This window comes from Truncatella angustata (assembly GCF_020726525.1).
Source record: "Truncatella angustata strain MPI-SDFR-AT-0073 chromosome Unknown BKA67scaffold_6, whole genome shotgun sequence".
Classification (NCBI taxonomy): Eukaryota; Fungi; Ascomycota; class Sordariomycetes; order Amphisphaeriales; family Sporocadaceae; genus Truncatella; species Truncatella angustata.
The window spans coordinates 1,616,841-1,639,030 of NW_025763386.1; the positions used below are offsets into that span (position 1 = coordinate 1,616,841).

At 48.8% G+C, this 22,190-nt stretch overlaps 8 protein-coding genes across 8 annotated transcripts; 7 read left to right on the forward strand and 1 right to left on the reverse strand.

Annotated features, from left to right (window-relative positions):
• Positions 1-1,330: 1,330 nt before the first annotated feature.
• On the forward strand, positions 1,331-2,374 carry BKA67DRAFT_342773 (uncharacterized protein). Its single transcript, XM_046096313.1, has one exon. The coding sequence runs from the start codon at positions 1,513-1,515 to the stop codon at positions 2,212-2,214; it is 702 nt and encodes a 233-aa protein (XP_045956232.1). The 5' UTR covers positions 1,331-1,512; the 3' UTR covers positions 2,215-2,374.
• A 174-nt stretch (positions 2,375-2,548) lies between these two features.
• Positions 2,549-4,376, forward strand: BKA67DRAFT_521400 (ferric reductase like transmembrane component; the record flags this gene model as incomplete). Its single annotated transcript, XM_046098272.1, has 3 exons — positions 2,549-2,703; positions 2,760-4,277; positions 4,343-4,376. 3 exons carry the CDS (start codon positions 2,549-2,551, stop codon positions 4,374-4,376), a joined length of 1,707 nt encoding a protein of 568 aa, XP_045956233.1.
• A 1,732-nt stretch (positions 4,377-6,108) lies between these two features.
• BKA67DRAFT_520382 (L-xylulose reductase) lies at positions 6,109-6,982 on the forward strand (the record flags this gene model as incomplete). Its single annotated transcript, XM_046098173.1, has 2 exons — positions 6,109-6,516; positions 6,590-6,982. The coding sequence occupies 2 exons, from the start codon at positions 6,109-6,111 to the stop codon at positions 6,980-6,982; spliced, it is 801 nt and encodes a 266-aa protein (XP_045956234.1).
• A 1,053-nt stretch (positions 6,983-8,035) lies between these two features.
• BKA67DRAFT_572510 (uncharacterized protein) lies at positions 8,036-9,292 on the forward strand. The gene is made up of 3 exons (XM_046103288.1): positions 8,036-8,219; positions 8,292-8,305; positions 8,376-9,292. Exons 1-3 carry the CDS (start codon positions 8,125-8,127, stop codon positions 9,182-9,184), a joined length of 918 nt encoding a protein of 305 aa, XP_045956235.1. The 5' UTR covers positions 8,036-8,124; the 3' UTR covers positions 9,185-9,292.
• On the forward strand, positions 9,293-10,846 carry BKA67DRAFT_572512 (Alpha/Beta hydrolase protein). The gene is made up of 3 exons (XM_046103289.1): positions 9,293-10,021; positions 10,086-10,564; positions 10,621-10,846. Exons 1-3 carry the CDS (start codon positions 9,763-9,765, stop codon positions 10,681-10,683), a joined length of 801 nt encoding a protein of 266 aa, XP_045956236.1. The 5' UTR covers positions 9,293-9,762; the 3' UTR covers positions 10,684-10,846.
• Positions 10,847-14,748: 3,902 nt separating this feature from the next.
• On the forward strand, positions 14,749-16,714 carry BKA67DRAFT_520193 (multicopper oxidase; the record flags this gene model as incomplete). Its single annotated transcript, XM_046098158.1, has 3 exons — positions 14,749-15,025; positions 15,080-15,563; positions 15,625-16,714. 3 exons carry the CDS (start codon positions 14,749-14,751, stop codon positions 16,712-16,714), a joined length of 1,851 nt encoding a protein of 616 aa, XP_045956237.1.
• A 1,641-nt stretch (positions 16,715-18,355) lies between these two features.
• BKA67DRAFT_572516 (ribonuclease H-like domain-containing protein) lies at positions 18,356-21,636 on the reverse strand. Its single transcript, XM_046103290.1, has 5 exons — positions 21,030-21,636; positions 20,757-20,965; positions 20,243-20,576; positions 19,999-20,189; positions 18,356-19,945 (listed from the first exon to the last, which is right to left on the reverse strand). Exons 1-5 carry the CDS (start codon positions 21,390-21,392, stop codon positions 18,640-18,642), a joined length of 2,403 nt encoding a protein of 800 aa, XP_045956238.1. The 5' UTR covers positions 21,393-21,636; the 3' UTR covers positions 18,356-18,639.
• Positions 21,637-21,780: 144 nt separating this feature from the next.
• Positions 21,781-22,185, forward strand: BKA67DRAFT_660735 (distribution and morphology protein 35; the record flags this gene model as incomplete). The annotated part of the gene is made up of 4 exons (XM_046107677.1): positions 21,781-21,821; positions 21,874-21,911; positions 21,968-22,038; positions 22,093-22,185. The coding sequence occupies 4 exons, from the start codon at positions 21,781-21,783 to the stop codon at positions 22,183-22,185; spliced, it is 243 nt and encodes an 80-aa protein (XP_045956239.1).
• Positions 22,186-22,190: the final 5 nt, after the last annotated feature.

The window sequence follows — 22,190 nt, forward strand, 5'->3', positions numbered from 1 at the left end:
AGTTGCGTAACATTCAGGTGTCTTCCATAATTGAGGCTCTGAATTCTTTGCGCAGATGGCATAAGTTATTAACAGGGAAACCACAATTGACATGGAACAGTATACCTCGCATGGAACGGTATACCTCTGACCTCATCATAGCCCAGCATCCAAAGGGTAGCTTTTATTCAATCTTGGAGATTATTCTTAAAACATCTCGCTGTTGCTGCGTATTGACTAACCCGCATATGCATCTATATTCCAGGGCCCTCCTGGAGTTTATCTGCTCCGGCTAGTCAAATTCGCAAAAGAAATGACTAAGAAAAAGGCTTTCGCGAAATTTTCTAAGGAGCCAGCACACGTGATGGACGTACGAGGATATTCGTTGCTATAATTACACTGATCGACCTCAAGGATGCACAAATGCTTAACACTCTGTGACCTGCAATGAATGGCGCCACGCGCTGCTCGACGGGAGATGTGCCTGTGAGGCCAGATCTGAATGTCACCTTTTGGACTAAACCAAACTAGCATGTACATGCATGCGTATCAACTAGTCTGGCATTCTTGGTCCCCAAAGATTTCATGCATAATGCGCAGGTATCCAAAAGATGAGCAAGTAGTGGAATGCCGCTTGGAATTTCGAGTAGACAACGAGATTGGGACTGAGAGAGACCGCCTTCTGCGAAGTTTCCCCATTCACTCATACTTACATGTTGGATAGTATGCCTCAAGGTTGCACATCATGACCATTTATGAAGATGAGGGCACTAGACTAGACGAACTCAAGTTTTTCGTCTGGCAAAGTTTTTGTTACTGTACGTACCTTACAGAAATCATGCCAAGCAACAAGGCTTAAAATCTGCAACGGCTCAAGACGCCAAGTCTTTTGCAAGTGTCACAGCGGCCCCTGGCGAAACGCTTTGCGACACGCTATCCAGGCATTGGTAAGCAAGAAGCCAATCAGACCCCGCCATAAGCCTCAACGCTCCAGCATAGCAGACATGGGATTGCCGCATGGACACCAGCCTTCGCCCATCCACCTTTTAGCATACTTGAAGTTTCTCGCTTTCTCTTCAACAACTCCAGCTATCTATCTCCTTGATGAGCCGAAGGTGGGGGGCTCTCACACAGATCCCCTGAGAGCTTGTCGGGACTTGTCACATTGATAGCCGCCCCTGGGCCTTGAAGAGAGTGGCACCACAACCCACTCTTCTCGTACGCTTCTGTTGCGAACCTGAGGCTCGCTGATATCTGTGCAACCTGACACTAGGTATACGGTTACGGTTCTTCCTGTCTACCACACGACGAGAAAGCCCATATGCAGTCTCATCCAGTGATGCGACAAAACTTGAGCCCATCTTCCAAAATTGGTAATTCGCATTTTGCGAAGGGCTATCTGAGGCCAAGGTCGGTATTCTGATCAACAACTGAGGTCAGAACAATGTTAGGGTTGGAATCAAGCTCGGCCAATTTACAGGCATATCCCGGCACTTCTGTCAGGAACAGTCTTCTGGCTCCACAGGATCCCGGATGGACGCCCATGCCCTTCCTATTCTGAACCACACTGTAACCGTCTCTAGACTTGATCGAGACCAATTCGTTTCGAGATCTGACGGATGTATTGTCACTCCTATTCACTGGTCCATCTTCGTGCCAACGCCGGGGGTAATTGGCGAGTTGCTCTGGCAAATGTGCAGACTACGGGCCCGTAGAGTCCTCTCAAATGGTACATCCCCTGTCTTTACACATCGCCCCGGACCAGGACCCCTACTCTGTCATCATCCTTGCCATATGGTAACCTCTGCGAAAGTCCCAGAGCCGCGCAAGCCTTCCCATGATCATCCTATCGTCGCATGTCACAGATTCGCACCAAGCAGGATAAGCTCAGAAACATCCCGGATTTCTACCCCCGTCCTCCCGCAGTATTGTTTCCTTAACCTTCTCCTGCTTCTTCCTTTTCATTTCAGTGTCTTGGTATTTCCAGATACCAAACTTCATTGGCACCTTAATATAGGACGCGCCATCGAAGCAGCCGCCAGGTGCAGGCATAGTCACAGGTATGATCTACATCGAATGATCCTCGGTTTCCCAACGCTTGGCAATCCCCATAACAACTATTCCCTGCCCTTTCTTTCTGGCCCTGTGCATGAGACACCTGCTTCCTTCCCTTCTGTCATCAACTTTCGTCTTTTTCCTCGCGACTCCAGATCAGTGGTATTTCTCAATAGCTGACAGGCGCGGCTTCTTCGCTTCGTTGTGATTGCAGGCTTCAGTAATCTTACATTCTTTCGCATAATTTTTTAAGTAAACATTATTTCTCGACAACTGGTGTATAGATGGACACGCAATTCAGCAGGCTCTGAAAATATTGAAGACGCTACGACATTCACGACCATAATTGAGGACATAATTGAAGGAGTGCCGCCTCACGTGGCCGCTGACGGGAGTACGAAAGCACAGGACGACTCTGAAGGGGTACTTGGACCGCAGTCTTTTGAGCCTCAACCAATCTACTGGTCGTACATAATTCCACATATTGACATCAGCCAATATGTCGGGCTACGGAATGACGGACTACGGGGAGAAGCAGACTGAACGATCGAGATGGACGCCCCTCCACCGAATTCTTTTGTCAGGTGAAATGACACAGGAAAGACAAAAGGAACTGACCATGGCGGAACGTTTCGATCGATGGATGGTCAATGAAGGCTACCGAAGATTGTACGTGGACAGCATGAATATACACCAAGCTTACATCCTGCTAATTGAAGCACTAGTTTCGTCTTTGTCTTTATGGCCCTTCATGCGATGGTATTTGCCTTCGGTTTCGTCAACTATGCCGTGAAGGACAACTTACAAAATGCCCGCAACACTTTCGGGCCAACATACATGATCGCCAGATCCGCAGCCCTAGTGATCCACATTGATGTCGCTCTTGTCCTGCTTCCAGTTTGCAGAACATTCATCTCGATTGCCCGACAGACGCCACTGAACGGCATTATTCAGTTCGACAAGAACATCACTTTCCACATCACGACAGCGTGGTCAATCTTCTTTTTCTCATGGGTTCATACTATTGCTCACTGGAACAACTTCGCCCAAATCGCTGCCAAGAACAACTTGGGAATTTATGGATGGCTTCTTGCAAACTTCACCTCTGGACCTGGTTGGACGGGCTACATCATGTTGATCGCTTTGACGGGAATGGTCGTCACATCTTATGAGGCGCCCAGACGTGCCAACTATGAGCGATTCTGGTACACTCACCACATGTTTATCGTGTTCTTCCTGTTCTGGTCAATCCACGGAGCTTTCTGCATGATTCAGCCCGACACTGCGCCATTCTGCATTTCGGTTGGTACCACCGCCATTGGTGTCTTCTGGCAATACTGGATGTACGGAGGTTTCATCTATCTGGCGGAGCGTATCGCACGTGAAGTTCGTGGCAGACACAAAACTTACGTTTCCAAGGTCATTCAGCACCCTAGCAACGTATGTGAAATCCAGATCAAGAAGGAACACACCAAAACGAGAGCCGGACAGTATATTTTCTTTTGCTGTCCCGAGGTGTCTCTGTGGCAATATCATCCTTTCACCTTGACGAGCGCACCGGAAGAGGACTACATCTCGATCCACATGCGTGTAGTAGGTGACTTCACAAGGCAGGTCGCTACAGCTCTGGGTTGCGAGTTCGACCGCGGAAAGGGAGATAAGTCCAAGGTTGTTGGTGTAGATGGTCAGAATAGCGATGTCGATCCCGCACTGAAGCGAATTCTGCCTCGTGTTTATGTCGACGGTCCTTTCGGTTCCGCTTCCGAGGATGTTTTCAAGTACGAAGTTTCGGTTCTTTGCGGTGCTGGTATCGGCGTTACACCATTTGCTTCAATCCTGAAGTCTATCTGGTACCGTATGAATTACCCACAGAAAAAGACCCGTCTCGCCAAGGTCTACTTCTTCTGGATTTGCAGAGATTTTGGTTCATTCGAGTGGTTCCGATCGCTCCTGCTTGCCATTGAGGCCCAGGACGTCGATGGCCGCATCGAGATCCACACATACCTAACTGCCAAGATCAAGGCTGACGATGCCACCAACATCATGATCAACGATGCCAATGCCGACAAGGATACCATTACAGGTCTCAGGAGTCCAACCAACTTTGGCCGTCCCAATTGGGATATGATCTTTCGTGGTATCAGGAAGCTTCATGCACCTGCTGAAGCTGGTGTGTTCTTCTGCGGTCCGAAGGGTCTGGGTAGTGCGCTACATGTTTTCTGTAACAAGTATAGTGAGCCTGGGTAAGTCGAAGTTCACATGAAATTTCCGAGCAACGAGTCTGGGAGAAATGACTGACAATAACTAGGTTCTCCTTCGTTTGGGGCAAAGAGAATTTCTAAAAGACTGCAATTACTTATGCGTCATGACAGAGAGCAACTGTTGTTATGGTCACTCAGCTTTCACCATATTTTCCTACCAGCTATACAGTTTCCATAAGCCCAAGCAGCATTGGTGCTTGAGTCGCATCATCACAAGTCCTTGGTATTTGGAAAATCTGATGCAGACTTGGCTGTGATCAATTCAAAGGCAGAAACGTGGAGACCAGTGCTGGGCCTAATAATAAACGGCATGCCCATCTAGATGGAATCGGAGTTGACCAACACCAGGATCGGAAACAAAGAATGATTAGAGTGTACGAGTTTTATACATATACCAACCAGTTGATTATACCTAGCAGAATTTGCATACCACATTTAGACTTCTGTTCTCATATATCACCACTTCCAAGCCCAATGTGACATCTCGATGTGATGCTTCGTCTATAAGTCTGTAGATACTCGCTCTTGGATGACGAATACAGTCGGCCATGGGAAAGTTGCCATATCGCCCCTGTGGCCGCAACCTGCAAACATTGTCTCGACCAAGTTAATACTCAAGATACTCAACAAACTGTCTTCTGCTATCCCAGCAAACGCGTTGCCAGGACCCACAAAGAGTGTAAGTAGGGCTATCTACGTCAGTGACCACAGGGAGGGCGGATATTTGTTGTGGATCACGCTTGGTGTATATTCAGCGAAACATGCCAAGGGGCTCACGCTTGGAGTCTGCTGAAGTCTGTATTTAGGTGTTTGGGGCCGCATCTTGACGTTGGAGAGATTGCTTGCCGATATTCCGTTACGGATGCACGTCACCTTTGCGAGCACATCCCATGAGGGCCCGTTATAGAGCAAAACCGGCCCGTCTGTGGTGGTTTGCGGCAGTAATTCCGCATGGTAGAGACTCCGAGCTGGTTCTAGTCGACGACGACCTCTCTCCCGCCGGCTAAGACTGGCCTGCAGCGGGCCTCGGGCGCTAGACACGTGGACCGCGGTGGATAGCTTAGACGTCATCAACAGAGTTTGAACCTGCGCTACGCCGAACATCTGAAGCTTGCGACAACCGAGTCTCAGCCTTAAAGAAATGGCATGTGTTTAATGATTGATTTAATCGAGTTAGATGTGTAAGCACCCTATCTCAGCAAGTCAGATCTGACCATAGAGTCGGCTATATACCTCATACTGGAGTACACGTCTATAGCGATAATGCATAGTCTGATGATCTCGGTTGTCGCGCAACCTTAACGGCCATCTACGTATCTGAAAAGGTCAAAATGTACCGCTCGTGAGTGCCATTGAAATGCATGAGATAGGTTTGCTGCCCACAGCTACAGGTGGCAGTGGGCAGTGGCTATCAAGGTCCTCGATCGTACTCGATGAGATTCTCTTCGGCCACACTGTCGGCTGCTTCCTATGTCATTTAGAAGAGGTCCCAGCTATGCCCCCGCGTTTCCAGGTGTTTATACGGGTCCCTCAGTCATGGTCGTGCATTCGATGACATCACTTTCACTGAATTATACCCACTGCACATACTGGATACGGTAGCCCCGGAGATGTAGGTCGTGTGATGATTTGACGTTGGCTCCGGTATTCTTGCAATAACTGCGTATTCTTAAAGTGACTGTCTTCCAGATTTCTTCAATAGATTTTTGCATTTACTATTCATCCCCTTCCCAACAAGCACTTCACGATACCCCATTTTCCACAACTCCATCTCAAGCCTTTTGCACATATTCCCAATCAAACAGACGCCAACATGCCTCAACGTGTTCCCTCCGCAGATAAGCTTATCGACCTCTTCAGTCTGAAGGGCAAGGTCGTCGTGGTGACCGGCGCTTCCGGCCCACGAGGCATGGGCATTGAGGCCGCCCGTGGATGCGCCGAGATGGGCGCCAACGTCGCCATCACCTACAGCTCGCGCAAAGAGGGCGCCGACAAGAACGTCGAGGAGCTTACCAAGGAGTACGGTATCAAGGCCAAGGCTTATAAGTGCAACGTCGGCGAGTACGAGCAGTGCGAGCAGCTCGTCAAGGACGTCCTCAAGGACTTTGGCCAGATCGACGGCTTCATTGCAAACGCCGGCGCCACCGCTGATGGCGGTGTCCTCGACAGCCCCAAGGAGAGCTGGGACAAGGTCATCCAGACTGACCTGAACGGTACTGCTGTAAGCTAACTCCCTCATTCCTTGTTTCTAACTTTTTTCAAACGCACGTCGCTGACTGAGCAAACTTTTACAGTACTGCGCCAAGGCAGTAGGTTCCCACTTCAAGGAGCGCGGCACTGGATCATTCGTCATCACCGCCTCCATGTCCGGCCACGTCGCCAACTTCCCGCAGGAGCAGACCTCGTACAACGTGGCCAAGGCCGGCTGCATCCACATGGCCAAGTCTCTGGCTAACGAGTGGCGAGACTTTGCCCGCGTCAACTCCATCTCCCCCGGCTACATCGACACCGGTCTGTCGGACTTCATCGACCAGGAGACCCAGGACCTGTGGAACTCCATGATCCCCATGCACCGGAACGGCCAGGCCAAGGAGCTCAAGGGTGCCTACGTCTACCTGGTTTCCGATGCCAGCACGTATACCACCGGTGCGGACCTTGTTATCGATGGTGGATACACTTGCCGATAAATGTTTCGGCGGATGATGATTTGTACGATTGCATGATATCCCCTCACACGGTGCTTGGAGTCAAAAAGAATCTCTCAATCAAGTAGCTGTAGTGTTTAATGAAAGAAAGTAAAATCTCTATATAAGAATGCCTGTGCTATCACCTATTGTGTAATTGCAGTACAGACACTGACTGAGTAGCCACCGAGATGGCCCTCAATTAGATATTTGTTCCATAATCGAGTAACAACACTACAACAAGATTGCGTAGAAGCTACATGGTCTCTATGGGGATATAACACTGGGATGGATCAGTAGACATCCAACCACACAGAAACATCGTGTAATGACCGATAGGTATGCCTCGGCACTTTCCGTACGTTGTACGTGTGAACTTCCTGCACACTATGAAGTGAACTATCTCACATGACGACTAAATGACGTGTATGGCAATCGCTATTGTTGAACCTAACAGTATTACAGTATTGGAAAGCTGGAATAGTAACGAAAAGACTACATGTTTGTTTGGCACTTGGAGGATGCACTAATCAGCATATTATGTTGTGGTGGAGTAATATATACGGTATATCTTATTCTTAGTCGACGTAGTCAGAGATGCGACTGAGAGACTGGTGATTATTAAGGCTTAAGGCATGGCAGTTGCGACTGATGACGTACCAAACGTATAAAGAAAGGAGAGAAAAAAAAAAAAAGACAAATACTACTATCACACGTCAACATGATTTGATACGTGGGATTACCTACATTGGTATTTGTAACTACTTGGGGGAAAGGTCACAAGTTAAAGAGTGGAAGGCATATGGTGATGAAATATTACCTGCGAATATTCCATGAGCTCAGGCTAACTCGTACAAAGAGAATATACTGGCCGTGTTGGCGCTTGTTGTATACTTGCAGTGTCATAATGAGTAGACTGATAGGTTTTAAGTACCTCGTACGCAGGTACTGCGTAAGGCAGTCCATACTACATGGGATTGGTGTGGCCCCGCATTCAAGGCGGGACTCATCCCCTTCTGCTTCTGATGGTTTGGGAAACGAAAGTATACGCGAGCTATCACATGTAAGAGAATGATCCTCGTCACTACGACGGTGCAGCGCAGACTAAATATATCTAGTTTTCAGAGCAATACACGCATTCAACGATGCCGCCTGTCCAAACAAGGATATCGGGCCACGGCAAGGTGAACCCATATGCAAGCGCGGTATACGGCGAAGGAGAAGTCATTCTACGACTTGGGTAAAGTGCCGATCTCCAGCTTGAGCTTTGAAGGCCAATCACAAGATATGAGCTTACCAAGACTTCCTCCAGAAACGGTGGCGCTGGTGAGTGACGGCTTCAGTCGGCAGATCAGCCAGTCCCGTACGTCGTTGTACGACTGACAAGCAAACCCAGGCGCAACCGGATTGCTAGAGGCTCTGGCTTACGGCTACCTGGCAACTCTACGTGTCCCGGCCTCAATTTCATGGGTTGCGAACCACTCGCGGAACACACAGCTTGCTTTGCTGCAGGGACACATAGATATCGCTTTGACATACGAGCGCGACCAGGAGGCATTAGCAGAATCCGAGGGGTGGTCAGTTACAAAGGGATGTCTCTTTCATGACCATTTTGTTATTGCCGGTCCTCGGTCTGACCCAGCCAGTATCAGGGGCGCCGGTTCACCGGCGGAAGCTTTGGGGCGGATCGCTAGAACGCGGAGTCTCTTTCACAGTCGACAGGACGGTTCGGCCACAATGTACAAAGAGGCCAAGTTGTGGAATCAGAATGGGTTGACTCCTTGGAGCGATGCGAGCGACGCAGATTGGTTCAAGCAGTCAGCTGTTCCTCCGGCCGAAGCGGTCCGAAAAGCTGATGCTGTGGGCGCGTACCTTGTCACGGACAGGTCAACTTTACTCCGCCAGACAGGACTGCAGGCCATATCGCAGACCACCGTGTTCTTCGAGCCTTCAAACGGGGACGATGAACTGATGAACAGCTGCTACGGTTTGTGTTCACCGAACACGGCCGGTGATCAAACGAGCAGACCGAATGATTTCATAGACTACCTCCTATCTGAGACAGGCCAGTCCATCGTTAATTCTTATGGTTTGCGAGACTGCGAGCTGCCCTTATTTGCATCGATCAAGGAAGGTTTTGCACGAACAAGGTTGACAGGAGGATATCCAAGAGCTGGAAGGTGGGTAATGGAGGCTTCGCCTTAATAACTAGCCTACGCAAACTGAATGATGTTTGCTTTGACTAATTGTGTAACGTATCCTTGGGCTTTGTTCAATCGTCATTTTCAGCGTCTTTCAAAATTATGCATCGTCTAAGCATCATATTTGATTTTCAAGACTTGCGAAGTCAACGAAATGCATATTGCCCTAATGTGCTCGCGTATCACATTCGCCTGCACGAAGGTAAGAAACATTGGTACAGGTAAGAGACATATGCACTTCCAGCAGCTGTGGGCAGCTGGTGTAGCAGGAGCGATATCGCCACTGGCGACATCCCACCAACCCACCTTTAACTAGCATGTGCCAGAGCCCCAAAGGTCAGTCAGAACTGCACAGTAAGTCTGAGACACATCATTGCACTCAGAACTCATGACAAGCAGTGTCGCTCGTTGACTCGTACTAGGATGTTTCTTATCGCAAACAGTTTGAAAATATATCTGATTCTAGACTCATAAACCGCATACATATCTCAGCCAATCTTGAAATAGCACGCCATAATTATTATCGCGGGGCAGATCTCGCCTTATCACATCGAACCAGGAACATACATAGAACCGACCACCATGGATGACTATTTGACCAATCCGGCATTGATCTATGATGGAGGAGATGAACTCACACCCCTGATCCTTATGCACGATGGCGGCGGTACCACGTTCAGTTATCACTGTCTGGATTTTACGAATCGCCCCCTCTACGGTGTTGAGAATGTACATCTGCACGAGGGCGGCTGGTGGGATGGTGGCATCGTGGAAATGGCTAGGCATTACATCGGACTCATTTCCAAGGCGCTACCTAGGGGAGGAGATATAATCCTAGGCGGTTTGTTACCCTTACGTTCTTATGTGACTGACTTGACTGGGCCGTCGGCTTACGTGGGAAGCAGGATGGTCATTGGGCGGCATATTATCGCTGGAGATGGCGCACCAGATTGCAACAGATGCCAGTATAACGCCCAAGTTCAAGGTGCTGGGCATCGTGATGATAGACAGCGTCTATCCGAAGAAGCTGTCGGAGATTTTGGATGCCCCAGAGCTGGCCCAAACGTGGCCCAAGGAGCGCCTTGCTACGAGTCCTGAGAAGATCAAGGCCATGGCTCTCAAGGACAAAGTCGATGTCAACATGACGCACGCGCGGGCCATGATTGTACGCTGGGAGAAGCCAAAGTGGGATACGGCCTTGGCGCCTCCTACGATCCTATTGCGTGCCAAGGAAATGGTTGATGGGGAGAACCAAAAGTTCGTGGATCATACGAGACACGATCGCCTGCTCGGTTGGGGTCCATACAGCGAGGAGTATGGAGACTTTATTCGGAAGGTTGTGGACATCGAAGGGCACCACTTTACGGTCTTCCATGAGCAACATGTAAGTATAACACCTCAACGCACAAGACGTCGTCGGGATAGACTAACCGTGAGTAGATCTCGGATATTACGAAAAAGATATGCGCAGCAGCAGATTTAATAGAGGAGCGTCGGATCTAGAACAACAGCGCGAGAAATAGCAAGAATTAGAGGATAGAAAGACGTATCATAGTGCAGGATTTGTGTATAGCACTCCGATTATTTTACTTTTACCGGGGAATGTTGTATACACATCACGCATCTCAAGATAGAGTTTTGAATTGATATACTTCATTTTATGCTGCCGTGACTGCAATTGCTGATGCACAAATAGCTTCTGTTTTGAAACCTATTTTCAAATATGGGTTTTAGCATGTCAGCAGCTGGCGCAATGTGGCGATTCAGCTTTGGAGAAGGCCTTGCGAAACGTTCCGCTGAGACAATGGGTTGAGCTTCTAAGCTGTGATCAATTCAGTTGTCAGGGTTTTGCATTCGGCTAACTACAATTGATACTTGAACCTTCGGCCCCATGGTCCCGAAATCTATACTTGGGGCTTATAATGTCATAATATATACTGTTTCTTTACCTTGAAAAGACAATCGAAGGAATCAAGAGGAATAGTGTCCAAGTCAAAACTGCAAGAAAAGCACAACGTACAGTTTGGTAGTCAAGTCGTGGTTAAGTGATGGGAAAAGAGTACCTAGAATGGCAGCTCCGCAAATTCACTTGGCGGGGTTAGATCTCAATGTGCTAATGCAACAATCGCGCGATGCCTCCAAACTGGGCATGGTGCACCAATTCTGGGATTGAGACATGGCTTTTGGAGGATTCCTCAGTAATCGATGTCTGAGACTCATCGTCCTGGTTTATCAGCTGCGCAATGACAGTCTGCTAGATATGGGCTATACAATTCTATACGGGGAAAAACAGCGCTCCCCGATTCCGATATGTGAGCTGCTTCGAGGGAAAGATTGTAGGCAATCGAGAGTACGGTTGGGGTCGCCACGTTATCTCGAGGATGTGAGACAAGTCAGCTGAGAAAAAGGAAATTAATGTATGATTTACTCACTAATGTGCATACAACGGCCCAAGCATGATACGCAATAGTGTGATAGGGGACGACCGATCTGTGGGCATTATTGGAAAAGCGCCCCAGTCTGCGGAGGTTCTGCTCGCAAGACGGCCTTCTTTAAACACTCCCCCGCAGGTTTTCCACAGCTCGTGAAACAAAAATTTTTTTTTTTAACTCACGAGAGCTTTGTAGAGAGTTTTGAGAATTATCTTCAGGCCTTAGAGTACCGTATGTACACTGAACGCGTTGATTCACTTTCTAGAGAGCCCAGTGGACGGGAGTGACAGCGAGCAACCGATTTTGTGCAAAAAGCAATAGTCCAATTTGTGACATTGCGATGTAACATACGCTAGAGCTTCTGCGCCCGGCACTACCATTGGGACTAGATCACGTTCAACTGCCAGGAGAATCTATGAACTATTGTTTGTCTCCCGCTCAATCAACACCGCAGGAGATGCCGCTGCAATGGCTGAAACCCGTGGCTGAGACAAAGATATTGACCATCACGCTTGTCAATACTAGACATGTGGATGACCAATTCTTGCTCGTCGGCAACCTCGAGAACTTTGTCCAGCACTATTGCTATCAACACTATATGATCTCCATTAGTTTGGTTCTGAGTTTAGTCGTGGCTAGATCATTCATTTGTGTGGCATAAAGAAGATTCCCAATGTTTCGTTACTTAGTATCGGCTCAGATAATATATCGACCTAGCTCTTCGCGTGGCACTACACTATAGTAGCAGGTGCCACATGCATGCAAGGCGCAATACAGATAGTCAACATAGACAGATCCTAAGCGCGTGCAGATGTCACTGGCGGACGTGGCTTGCCCAACGTTGGCTGGATGATGCTACCCTGGGTAAATCATAGACGAATCTGTCTATCGATTTATAGATTTTCTTGCTGAAGCTGTAGTATTAAATACAAATTTTCCGTACCTATGGATCGTAAGCCGACCCACCCCGAGAGCCTGTCGCTCAGAGGGGTGTTTAAACATGTCATGTCGAGAATGTTGGACCGGTGTGTCGCATGATCATTGGTATAAATGCGAGAAACTCGCCAAATATTCACCCTCGACATGGGCTCCTTGTCGAAAAAGTTTCAGACTCCAATCCAACTATGTGCCTGTTGCAAAAGGACCTACTGCTTGGGTGGCGCGGTTTTGACCATCTGCATATTCTGACCGCTACATGTCTGTAGGACTGCCCTATGAGAATTCGACATGATCTTTCCCAGGGCATTTGTTCGTATCATTAGGCATTGGGATTATGAAGATGCTACTTGCTACATCTAAGCTGGCTGGTGCTTGGCAAATTATACCCTGCTTTACATCGAGTATTGTAGTCACAATTGGTGGCACAGCTTCGGATATATGAGTAAGCAGGTTTTGTAGCTACTTAATGGTTTGCTCCGGATATCGAACTTTCACAGCGGCTTTATTGGTAACTTTCCTCACTGAATTGTTTTATACTAAATGCAGTATAGACTTGGTATCCAGTGCTACTTGATTTTACCTAGTGAGCATTTGGAGTCTACGTGCTACAATCTGATGGTGTTAAAAAGATGAAGCGACGTGGATTGGACGAATTCATTGAAATAAGAGAGTCTCCGGTCCCACTATACCTTGCTACTTGAACTCCTATAATCTCTAAGCGGCGGGTGCGTATTTTATTGGGGTATCAGAAAACTAGGTACATTTCGAAGGTGGCGCCGTCACTGGCAATGCACAGGTTTTTTTTTATTTTTAAATTTTTTTTTTACTTAATCGCAACCATAGAAAGGGATCGTTGGGTGCTGATCGGCGCGACGCTTGCACGCTCCATAGTCTGGTAGCAGGAAGCGAAAGTCTGAGAGAGTAGGTATATTCGGCTCCGCCTAAAGACCCGCTAACTATACAGAGCTGTCGAAATAATACGATGGCGTTGTTTGTGTTGCCAGAAATACCTGGGTGGCCCTGCCTTGAAATCACAAAAGAGGCTGCATTTCGACAAGGAATTTATATCATGCCGTGTCACAACCCCCACTAATTGTGTGTTCATAGAAAGCTTATTGCAACGCCTCACGCAGCCACCCGTTAATCTCCAAGTATTGGTACACTACCTGGAGTGAGAAGCAAAAGCATGGTAGTTTAACTTGAGCAGTACAATATGTTGCACAGCTATCCCCATGCAGCTGTGGTCTGCTCTTCGGATCGGATTCGTGCAGAGAGTCGAGACTATTATGTCGCAGTTTTCGTATTTCTTTCCGACCACTGCAGGCTCGCGTGTGTCGCGATATCTACTCGGGAAAGAATTTGTTATTATGACGTGACCAGAATTGATTCACCAATAGGCGATTGGTAGGCCGCCGCTTTGCATAAACTTTCGTAATGAATAAATAGATTTTAAAATCGCCAAAGCGGCCGCTCGCTTTTTGTTGATTTCTACGGTCCCAATAGCAATAGCACTTTCATCCATGGCTGACAGCTTTTGGAGAAGCGAGGATCCCAAGCTAAGATGATGCTGACACAGCCTCCATCAAAACAAAATTGTGTGTCGTGCATGATTGGACCCCACATTGCTGAGCATGTCAGTAGTGCTGATTTGCCATGAGGCTGATACTATTCTTATGCATCTCTGTATGTACCTTTGAAGCCAATCTTGAGCTAGCGAAGGATCAGATCGGATTCTATGAAGCGACGTTCTTGGGGTCCACACTATTTGGGCTGCCAGCACATGAGGCTGTACTGAAAGTCTAGCATGAGTGGTCATGTTTTTCAGCTATGTTTCCCTGCACTCTGACCATCATGACCAAAATGGCTAGTGCTCATTTCCAGCTTCCTGGACGCTGCATATCTTATTTCAAGTCTGGAATAGCAAGCCAATGAACACTAGCCGTATACTTGACATTTTATGTTGTACCATACCTGCCCAACGGTGCGCGGCCGCTCGAGGTACTTTTACAGTGGAGGTGAGCCATCCTGCTCATTTGTTGAAGCTCGACTCGTAGTCCTGCATGATCCTGTTAGGCTCCGCGGCGCATAAAAGCGAACTACATATATCTCAGCAATGGGGCTCACTCTCTACTCGTGAAGTTGGGATGGCCACCTCTTCTGATACAATCGTTGCGCTCCTTCAGGTAGATTTCAAGCAATGGGTCTCTTCAATGTTGTCAAAGCCTGTATTTCGGCATCTCCTTTCTTGTTTTCGTTGACATCCGCCTTCCCCTATTCTCACAAGAATTTCAACAATACTCGACGTTTCGATATTGTTTTGACGTGGGAGAAAGGGGCTCCCGATGGGTACGAACGTGAAATGTTCAAAGTGAACGGCCAGTTCCCTGGACCGCTCTTGGAAATTGAAGAAGGTGATAATGTTGAGATTATGGTGAAGAATGACTCGCCTTACAACACAACTCTTCACTATCATGGTATGGCTCTAGCTTATATGGCCCTTTTTGATTTGGAGCTTATGTTTCGAATAGGCATTGAGATGTTAGATACGCCATGGTCAGACGGTGTACCAGGTTTGACTCAAAACCATATCCAGCCAGGCTGTGGTTTCTTATACAAGTGGAGAGCTACACAACACGGGACATTCTTTTACCACTCTCACTCAGACAGTCAAATCAATGATGGGCTTTACGGACCCATCGTGATTCATCCTAAAGCCGGAACAGTCACTCCATATAGTCTAATTACCCAGGATCCCGCATCACTTCACGCCATCAAGGAGGCCGAGAAGCATCGTATTCCAATGCTTCTCTCTGATTGGCGACACATTATCTCGGATCTTGAGTGGGATATCTCCAAGGAATCGCGCATCGAGCATATATGCTTCGATTCCATAATTGTAAATGGAAAGGGCAACGTCAATTGCCTCACACCGGAACAGATGGCACCTTTGACCATACCTGCTCAAGCTGGATTGCTGTCGCTCGTCAACGGTTCAACCTTGACGGACAAAGCGTAGGTCTCACTTTTCCTGCTGCTCCATATCGACCTATTTCCAGTACTGACTGTTATTCAGCTGTTTGCCACCTCGAGTTTTGGCTGCTATCGCGCCACCAGGCTCTCAAGCGCCTAATCTGGACGTCATTCCTCACGACCTTTTCTACGAGTGTACTCCCACAAATGCACCGGCCGACGTCGTTCATATCATGAAAAAGAAATGTGATGCCGAGAAATGGGTGATGTTCGATCTTATCGCCGCATTTGGTCTGCACACCGTACAAGTGTCGATCGACGAGCTAGATCTAATCATCGTCGCCGCCGATGGCAACTATATCGAGCCCATCACTGCAAATTCCCTGTTAATGACTAATGGTCAGAGATATACGGTGCTGGCACAGCTTGATAAACCTAAGAAGTACACCCTACGCATCAGCGGTGTCAGCGCCCCACAAATTCTTTTCGGTACCTCTATCATCGACTTTCAAGTCGAAGGGGAAGGCCAAGACACAACGGCCTCCATACCGTTCATCAATGAGCGTGGAGTCAATCTAACTGCTGATGTGGCTTACTTTGATGGTACCACGGGCGTGGTTCCATATCCGGCCAGCCCGATTCCGCAAGACGTCGACGCGACGTACAAGGTCCAAATGACGATCGATGGCAGCATAAACCTTTGGGCCTTCAACGTCACTCACCGCCCCGAGGACCTCGACGATGTTCAGCCCCTGCTCTTCTCTCCCGTCGCCGGACTGCAGGATAATCACACTATTACCGTCCCATCGGAGACGTCTTGGGTCGATTATGTGATACAGGTCGGGCCGGGCCAGCCTCCTCACCCGGTCCACATCCACGGGCGGCACTTTTATGTCGTCGGTGAGGGAACCGGCCACTTCAACTGGTCGAGCACGGCGGAAGCGGTACTAGCTATACCGGAGTCGTTCAACCTGGTCAACCCGCCCGCAAGGGATACATATCCTACACCATCTGCGAACGAGGAGAGCTGGCTGGTGTTGAGGAGACCGAGTGACAACCCTGGGGTGTGGATGATCCACTGTCACATCCAGTCCCATCTCCAAGGTGGCATGTCAATGGTAATTCAGGATGGCATCGATGAACTGCCGGTTGTGCCCGCGGAATACGAAAATTGGACTTGTGCTGCGCAGTAATAAGAGAGAAGATGTGATGAGACTCTCTGACTTGAATTACATTGATTAATGATTATCTCTAATAACATATCATATGGCATCAAAAACCAAATGCTCTTAGCTGCGGTGCATTTCTAATGACAGCATAAATTACCAAAAGCTCACAACATTACTTTCTGATTAGCTTGAATAACACACGTCCTTGGCTACGGTGGGGACGTATGCTAAGGTGATTCTGGATCAGGACCTCCATAGAAACCAAGCTGCCAGGCTATAGACTGGGGTTTTATCATAACATAAAAAAGCTGCTTGAAACTAGCTGTAGAAGGTACTAAGAATAGCTTAGTCCACTCTACTGGACACCCGAAAGTTTGCACCGCTCGAGAGAACGCCTTTCAAACGCCAATCTTAAAAGGACTCACCACCTCCCCCGTATGTACCAAACATGCAGCTCTCGAACCTGGTCTCCCCTTTGGCTGTTCGCCGCGTTCGCCACAGCCAACGAGTGCGGCTGCAGACCCGACGGCGAGTCCACCAGCGTCACGAGATTCGGACAGAAGGGGGACTAGGCAGTGAAGTAATTTGAGTCTATGAAAACGAGTGTGGTTTGTATCATTCAAATCTAGTTTCATTTTCATAGTCTTTGAGCTCGCCACTTCATATAGAAGAACTCGTTGGTATTCTTTGGCAAACCACTGCATGCTTTATAGAACCCCACAGATATGATCATACGATTCCTCATCATTGTAAGACTTGGAACCGGCATCATCCACGCATATATGCAAAATCAGGTGGAAAGGTCAATAAAAAACTTTGAAGAGTACAAGCATACCGGCAATGAGGCTGCTTTGAGCCGCGTCTAACTTCCCGAGACCACGCACCCTAGCATACTGAGTAACACAGCTGCAAATTAGGCAGGTATTATATTCTCAGCACCCTGCTGAAATTATTATAATCCTCGCTTGGATTTTGCTTTTTGAAACCCAAACGTTCCGGGGATCGAGTCGGCTTATATATTCCCACTCAGGTCCCGACTCCTGACGAAACTGGCTTGAATTTGCAACGTCGTAGGACAGCGGATACCATGATATATGGTTTGGTGGTGACCAATCTTGGTTCAGCAAATCTCATGGCAAACCATTCCTCCCAAAGGGGCAATATTCACAACATGCCCGACCAGCGTGCTCACAGCTAACAGGAACCGGACACTATGTTCACTGCAATGTTAGTCCCGAGACAAGGGACACGGGGCTTCTTCCGAGGCCGATCTGTCGGGGCGCCAGCCATATTGAAAACGTGTGGTTGCATAGTCCCCGACTCCTGAGTTGTGGGTAGATCATTGGCAGCCTGGCCCGTGTCATGGTTATGAATAAATAACGGGCGTTTGGAGGTATGCTGCCAAGGACTGATATAGTCAATGGCTTGAGACTAGAATTGTCAAACACCCTTGCGACTGGAGTCAACAGATCGGAAATCGTCTCACCAAGTTATGTACGCCGATTGACTATAATTTTGGGAGGGCGGCATAGAATTATTAGAGGAAATTAGCTCAATTCCTCAAGATTTCAATAGCCACATGAAAGCAAGTGAGGCTGTGAGTTTAGAAGCACAACCTAGTTTGCACAGCTGCCGAGCGTTGTCGCCCCTACGAAAGGGACAAAGGTCGTCAAATTGGGACCTGCTATATTCTACTGCCTGGAAAAATCTACGATATAGTAACCAAGCCAGTGAAAGAAAGTGCAGTATCGACAGCTGTTTTTGAGGTGTTGGCTACCGCTTCTCTTTCCGTGGAAGACAATGCAATTCCTGGTATCTAATGATATCTCTACAAACGACCTGAACGCCAGACAATGCAACAGCTGCTGGATACAGCAGCACCCCTTTTCTGTCGAGTGGTGTCGACCGCCACAGAATGAGGCATGCTCGCCTACCGTTCTTCCGAGTTACTACCTCTTGAATGTAGCGCTCTTTCCAGGCTTCTCGCCATGCATGCGTCTGGCAGCCTTTGGTCCTTCGACAGAAAGCTTATCATACGGATTAAAGATCTTGGCCTTCGGACCCTTTGCGCCACCAGCTGCGCCCCTCTTAGCGTTGAGTACTGGCTCGGCCTTGCTGTAATCGAACGGCTCCTCTTCACCCTGGTCTTCAGCATCAGCCACGACAGGTTTGGCCTGTATCTTATTCCTCTTAGCTTCCTTGCGAGCCTTCTTCGCAGCCTTCCTGCGTGCCCTCTCCTTGGCTTCCTCTTCCTCTGTATCATCGATAGAGATCTCGTCACCATCTAAAGCGGCAGACGATAGAGTCTTTGCGGTGGGTGCTGCCTCACCTTCGCCCGCGGATGATTCTTCTTGGAGGGCCGGTTCCGCAGCTTTTCGCTTGACACCCTGCTTGAGTGTGAATTCGGCATCCTCGAGATTGAGATCGCTCATCTGGGCATCTTTCGTGCTTGGCGCCTGAGTGGCAGCATCTTCCTTTGCAGAGGGTTGAGCCTCTGTCACTGAAACATTTTCCAAAAAGGCGGCCCAAGGTAGTGCAAACTCCATAGCCTGAGGTCTACCACTCATACCGTTTACCTCCCACCGGCTACTTATGGGAACCTGCCCCCATAACTGGGAGCGCTCAGACACTAGTTCCTTGGTATCAAGGATCACCTCGTTCCCTCTGAGGTGAGGGAACACCTGTTGCGCTACAGCTCCAATACCCTGACCAGAAGCATCCCGTGCCTTTTCGCTGAAGAACTCGGTGAGACTGGGCCCATTGGCGCCTTCGTTCTTGGCGTTTTCCACGAGTTTGAAAAGTTCCGAAACTCGCTGCTTTAATGGGTGAGAGGGATGAGTTACCAGACTGAACAACGCTTTTGGATCTGGTGGTAGGCGCCTAGCTATGTCGAAAATGGCAGAGTTGCTTAAGATGAACATTGGGCTTTCGTCCTCTGCCCGTGCCAGATCGTCTCTCCACTTATGGACGGCTCTGAAGACAGCAAACTGCTCGCGCGAGAAGTTCCCGGATGATTGCTTCATGATCATGTTGAACCAGCCCATGGGCCCTTGCCCACCGTCTGCGTCATAAGTCGGTTTCTCGTAGCGTCGCAAGGACGTGTCCTTGGAGCGATCTAGGACGTTGTCCATGTAGTTTTCCTCCGGGTTCTCGGGATTCGACTTCTCGTTCAACTCATTTCGGATCATGTCGTAGATGTAAAGCAGATAGTGGGTATCTGATCGAGCATAATAGAACATCTCCTCGGGGATGGGTCTGCATAAATTAGTTTGATATTTCGGAAGCAACATGCCAAGATGTATACATACCGTATTCTCCAGTCAGCCAACTGGTATTTCTTATCAGCATCAAAGTCCACAAAACGCTTCAACAAATAAGCAAGACTCCTGGCAGGGTATCCTAGTGTATCTGCAGCATGGAACGTATCGAACAGCCCAACGATGTAAAGGCCGCAGTCGCGCTGCAGCCAGATGATGTCCATATAGGCGCCATGCAAGACCTAGGCTGGTTAGTGGCAGGTTCAACGTGAGCCCGAGAGTGATGAACAAATACCTTGACGATACTGGGGTCGGCAAAGACCTCATTGAGGACTTCAAGCTTGTGGCGCCATGGCTGAAGTGTGTCCACTATCCAGTCCTTGTCTCTTGTGCTGATCTGCATGAGTGACAGCAGTCCGGTGTAAGTCCTAAAATCATGATGTTCGGTGTCAATGGCAATCTCCTTGGCCTGTTTGAGCTCGGCCAGCATGTCGAGGACACCTTGAAATGTATTGACAAATGTAGCAGTGGTAGATTCCACCGGCTGGTACTTGATAGGCTCGGCGACCTGGTAGATGGCGTCGGGATACTTGAGATTGAGAATCTCAGTCTCGTAGGGATGTTTGTATCTAATCTTGGAGTCAGCACTCTACACTGAAGACACATTCTTCCCACGCCTTGGCAGGTGCCTTTGCTTCTTGGCAATCCTCCCGCGCACATTCGCCTGAGTTGGAGAGGGCGCACTAGGATGAAGCGTTGCAAGTGGGGAGAATCTATAAGCGTGCTGCAAGAAAATAGTGTAATCGTACTGGATACTGTCTTCCTCATTGCTGAAAGTAACGAGACTCTTCTCCAATGGTAGTGCAGCGTGGGGTTTCTTGGTGAGGAGAGGCTTCCAGGTAGTCGTGTCTAGGTTGTCGGGTTTCAGCTCGAAGGCGTTCTGTGGCTTCAAGATGTTGGCTCGGCGCATGGAGGAATCGAGGGCAGTGAAGGTCTTGGTCTTCTTTGGAAGAGAGCCCTGATGACAGGTTAGCATGTATCGCTCTCTGAGCGGGGCAGAGGCGCTGAGCAGTCTGTCTTACAGCTTCGTCGGTGGGAGCAGCCTTCCTCTTGACGAGGCCAGTGTATTCGTCGAGACAGGTGTCGGCCTTCTCCAGCAGAGCATCTATGACATCGACAACGCGCGACCACTGGGCGTCCACGTCGTCGGCATCTTCGAGAGTCGGGGGGGTGTTGTTTGTTCCCTTGGTCGCGGATTTCAGCAGCGAGGTGGACAGAGAAAGCAGGCGTTCGGTGGCCTCGTCGAGTGCCTCGCCGGCGGCGGGGTTGCTCCGGCGCTGGAAATTCAAATCCTCGGCCGCAATGGAATTGCTGCTTCTTGTCGCCTTGACCAGCGCGGCTTGGACCTGCTCCTGGATGGACTTGAAGTCTTGCGAGGACTCCATGGTCGTGCTGTAGGCGAGCGCGCGGAGTTGCGACTCGGGTTGTGGTCTGGATGGTGAATGTCAAGGGTATGGTTACTTCGCCAGAGCTTCGTTTAACTTGCTTCCATGTACACAGACAGAGACAGGACAAAATTTCAGAAAATCGTCGGTGCTCAACGCGCCGACTTGCAGACGGATTGGCTGCACCGGCAGGGGTTCCCGCGGGAAGTGGACCCCTCGCGAGCGCTAAGATAGTGATAAGATGCTGCATGGACTCCCTGAAGTTGTGGCCGCCTGCCGATCCGTACTTTGTCCTGTGCGCAGGCTTGTGGCGTAATTTGATCTCGGAGATGGCTTCATCACCCAGTCGCAGCACCAATATTCACCTGAAAGGTCATACATAATCGCAATGTCAGCCTCGCTTGCACCGGAATGCAACGAGGTCAAGGAGTGAGTCGTCTCTCATCAGTGAGCTGTACTCGCTTGTGCTGACATGGAGTAGACGGTACGACCAATGCTTTCTTAAGTGGTATAGCGAGAGTGAGTTTGCACTGCCGCAAAAACTCTTCCCACGTCATCCTAACATGCTGCCCCAGAGTATCTGAAGGGCAAGACGGAGAATAACGAATGTGAAAATCTCTTCAAGGAGTACAGATCATGTCTCGGGGTATGCATATGTCGTAACCCTCACCTTTGGACCGGCTTACCAACTCAACTGTAGGTTGCACTCAAGGAAAAGGGCATAGACAAGCTCATGAACGATGCACGGGAGGACACGAAAGAAAACGATGCGATATATCTGAAGCGGAAATGACTTGA

Bases quoted from the DNA above. Each gene is read 5' to 3' on its own strand.
- BKA67DRAFT_342773 (XM_046096313.1), top strand. From the start codon at position 1,513: ATGGACGCCCATGCCCTTCCTATTCTGAACCACACTGTAACCGTCTCT.
- BKA67DRAFT_572510 (XM_046103288.1), top strand. From the start codon at position 8,125: ATGCCGCCTGTCCAAACAAGGATATCGGGCCACGGCAAGGTGAACCCA.
- BKA67DRAFT_572512 (XM_046103289.1), top strand. From the start codon at position 9,763: ATGGATGACTATTTGACCAATCCGGCATTGATCTATGATGGAGGAGAT. The intron at 10,022-10,085 runs GTTTGTTACCCT...CGTGGGAAGCAG, and splicing joins AGGAGATATAATCCTAGGCG to GATGGTCATTGGGCGGCATA. The intron at 10,565-10,620 runs GTAAGTATAACA...AACCGTGAGTAG, and splicing joins CGGTCTTCCATGAGCAACAT to ATCTCGGATATTACGAAAAA.
- BKA67DRAFT_572516 (XM_046103290.1), bottom strand. From the start codon at position 21,392: ATGGAGTCCTCGCAAGACTTCAAGTCCATCCAGGAGCAGGTCCAAGCC. The intron at 20,966-21,029 runs GTAAGACAGACT...ACCTGTCATCAG, and splicing joins CTGCTCCCACCGACGAAGCT to GGCTCTCTTCCAAAGAAGAC. The intron at 20,577-20,756 runs GTACGATTACAC...CTCCAAGATTAG, and splicing joins AATGAGGAAGACAGTATCCA to ATACAAACATCCCTACGAGA.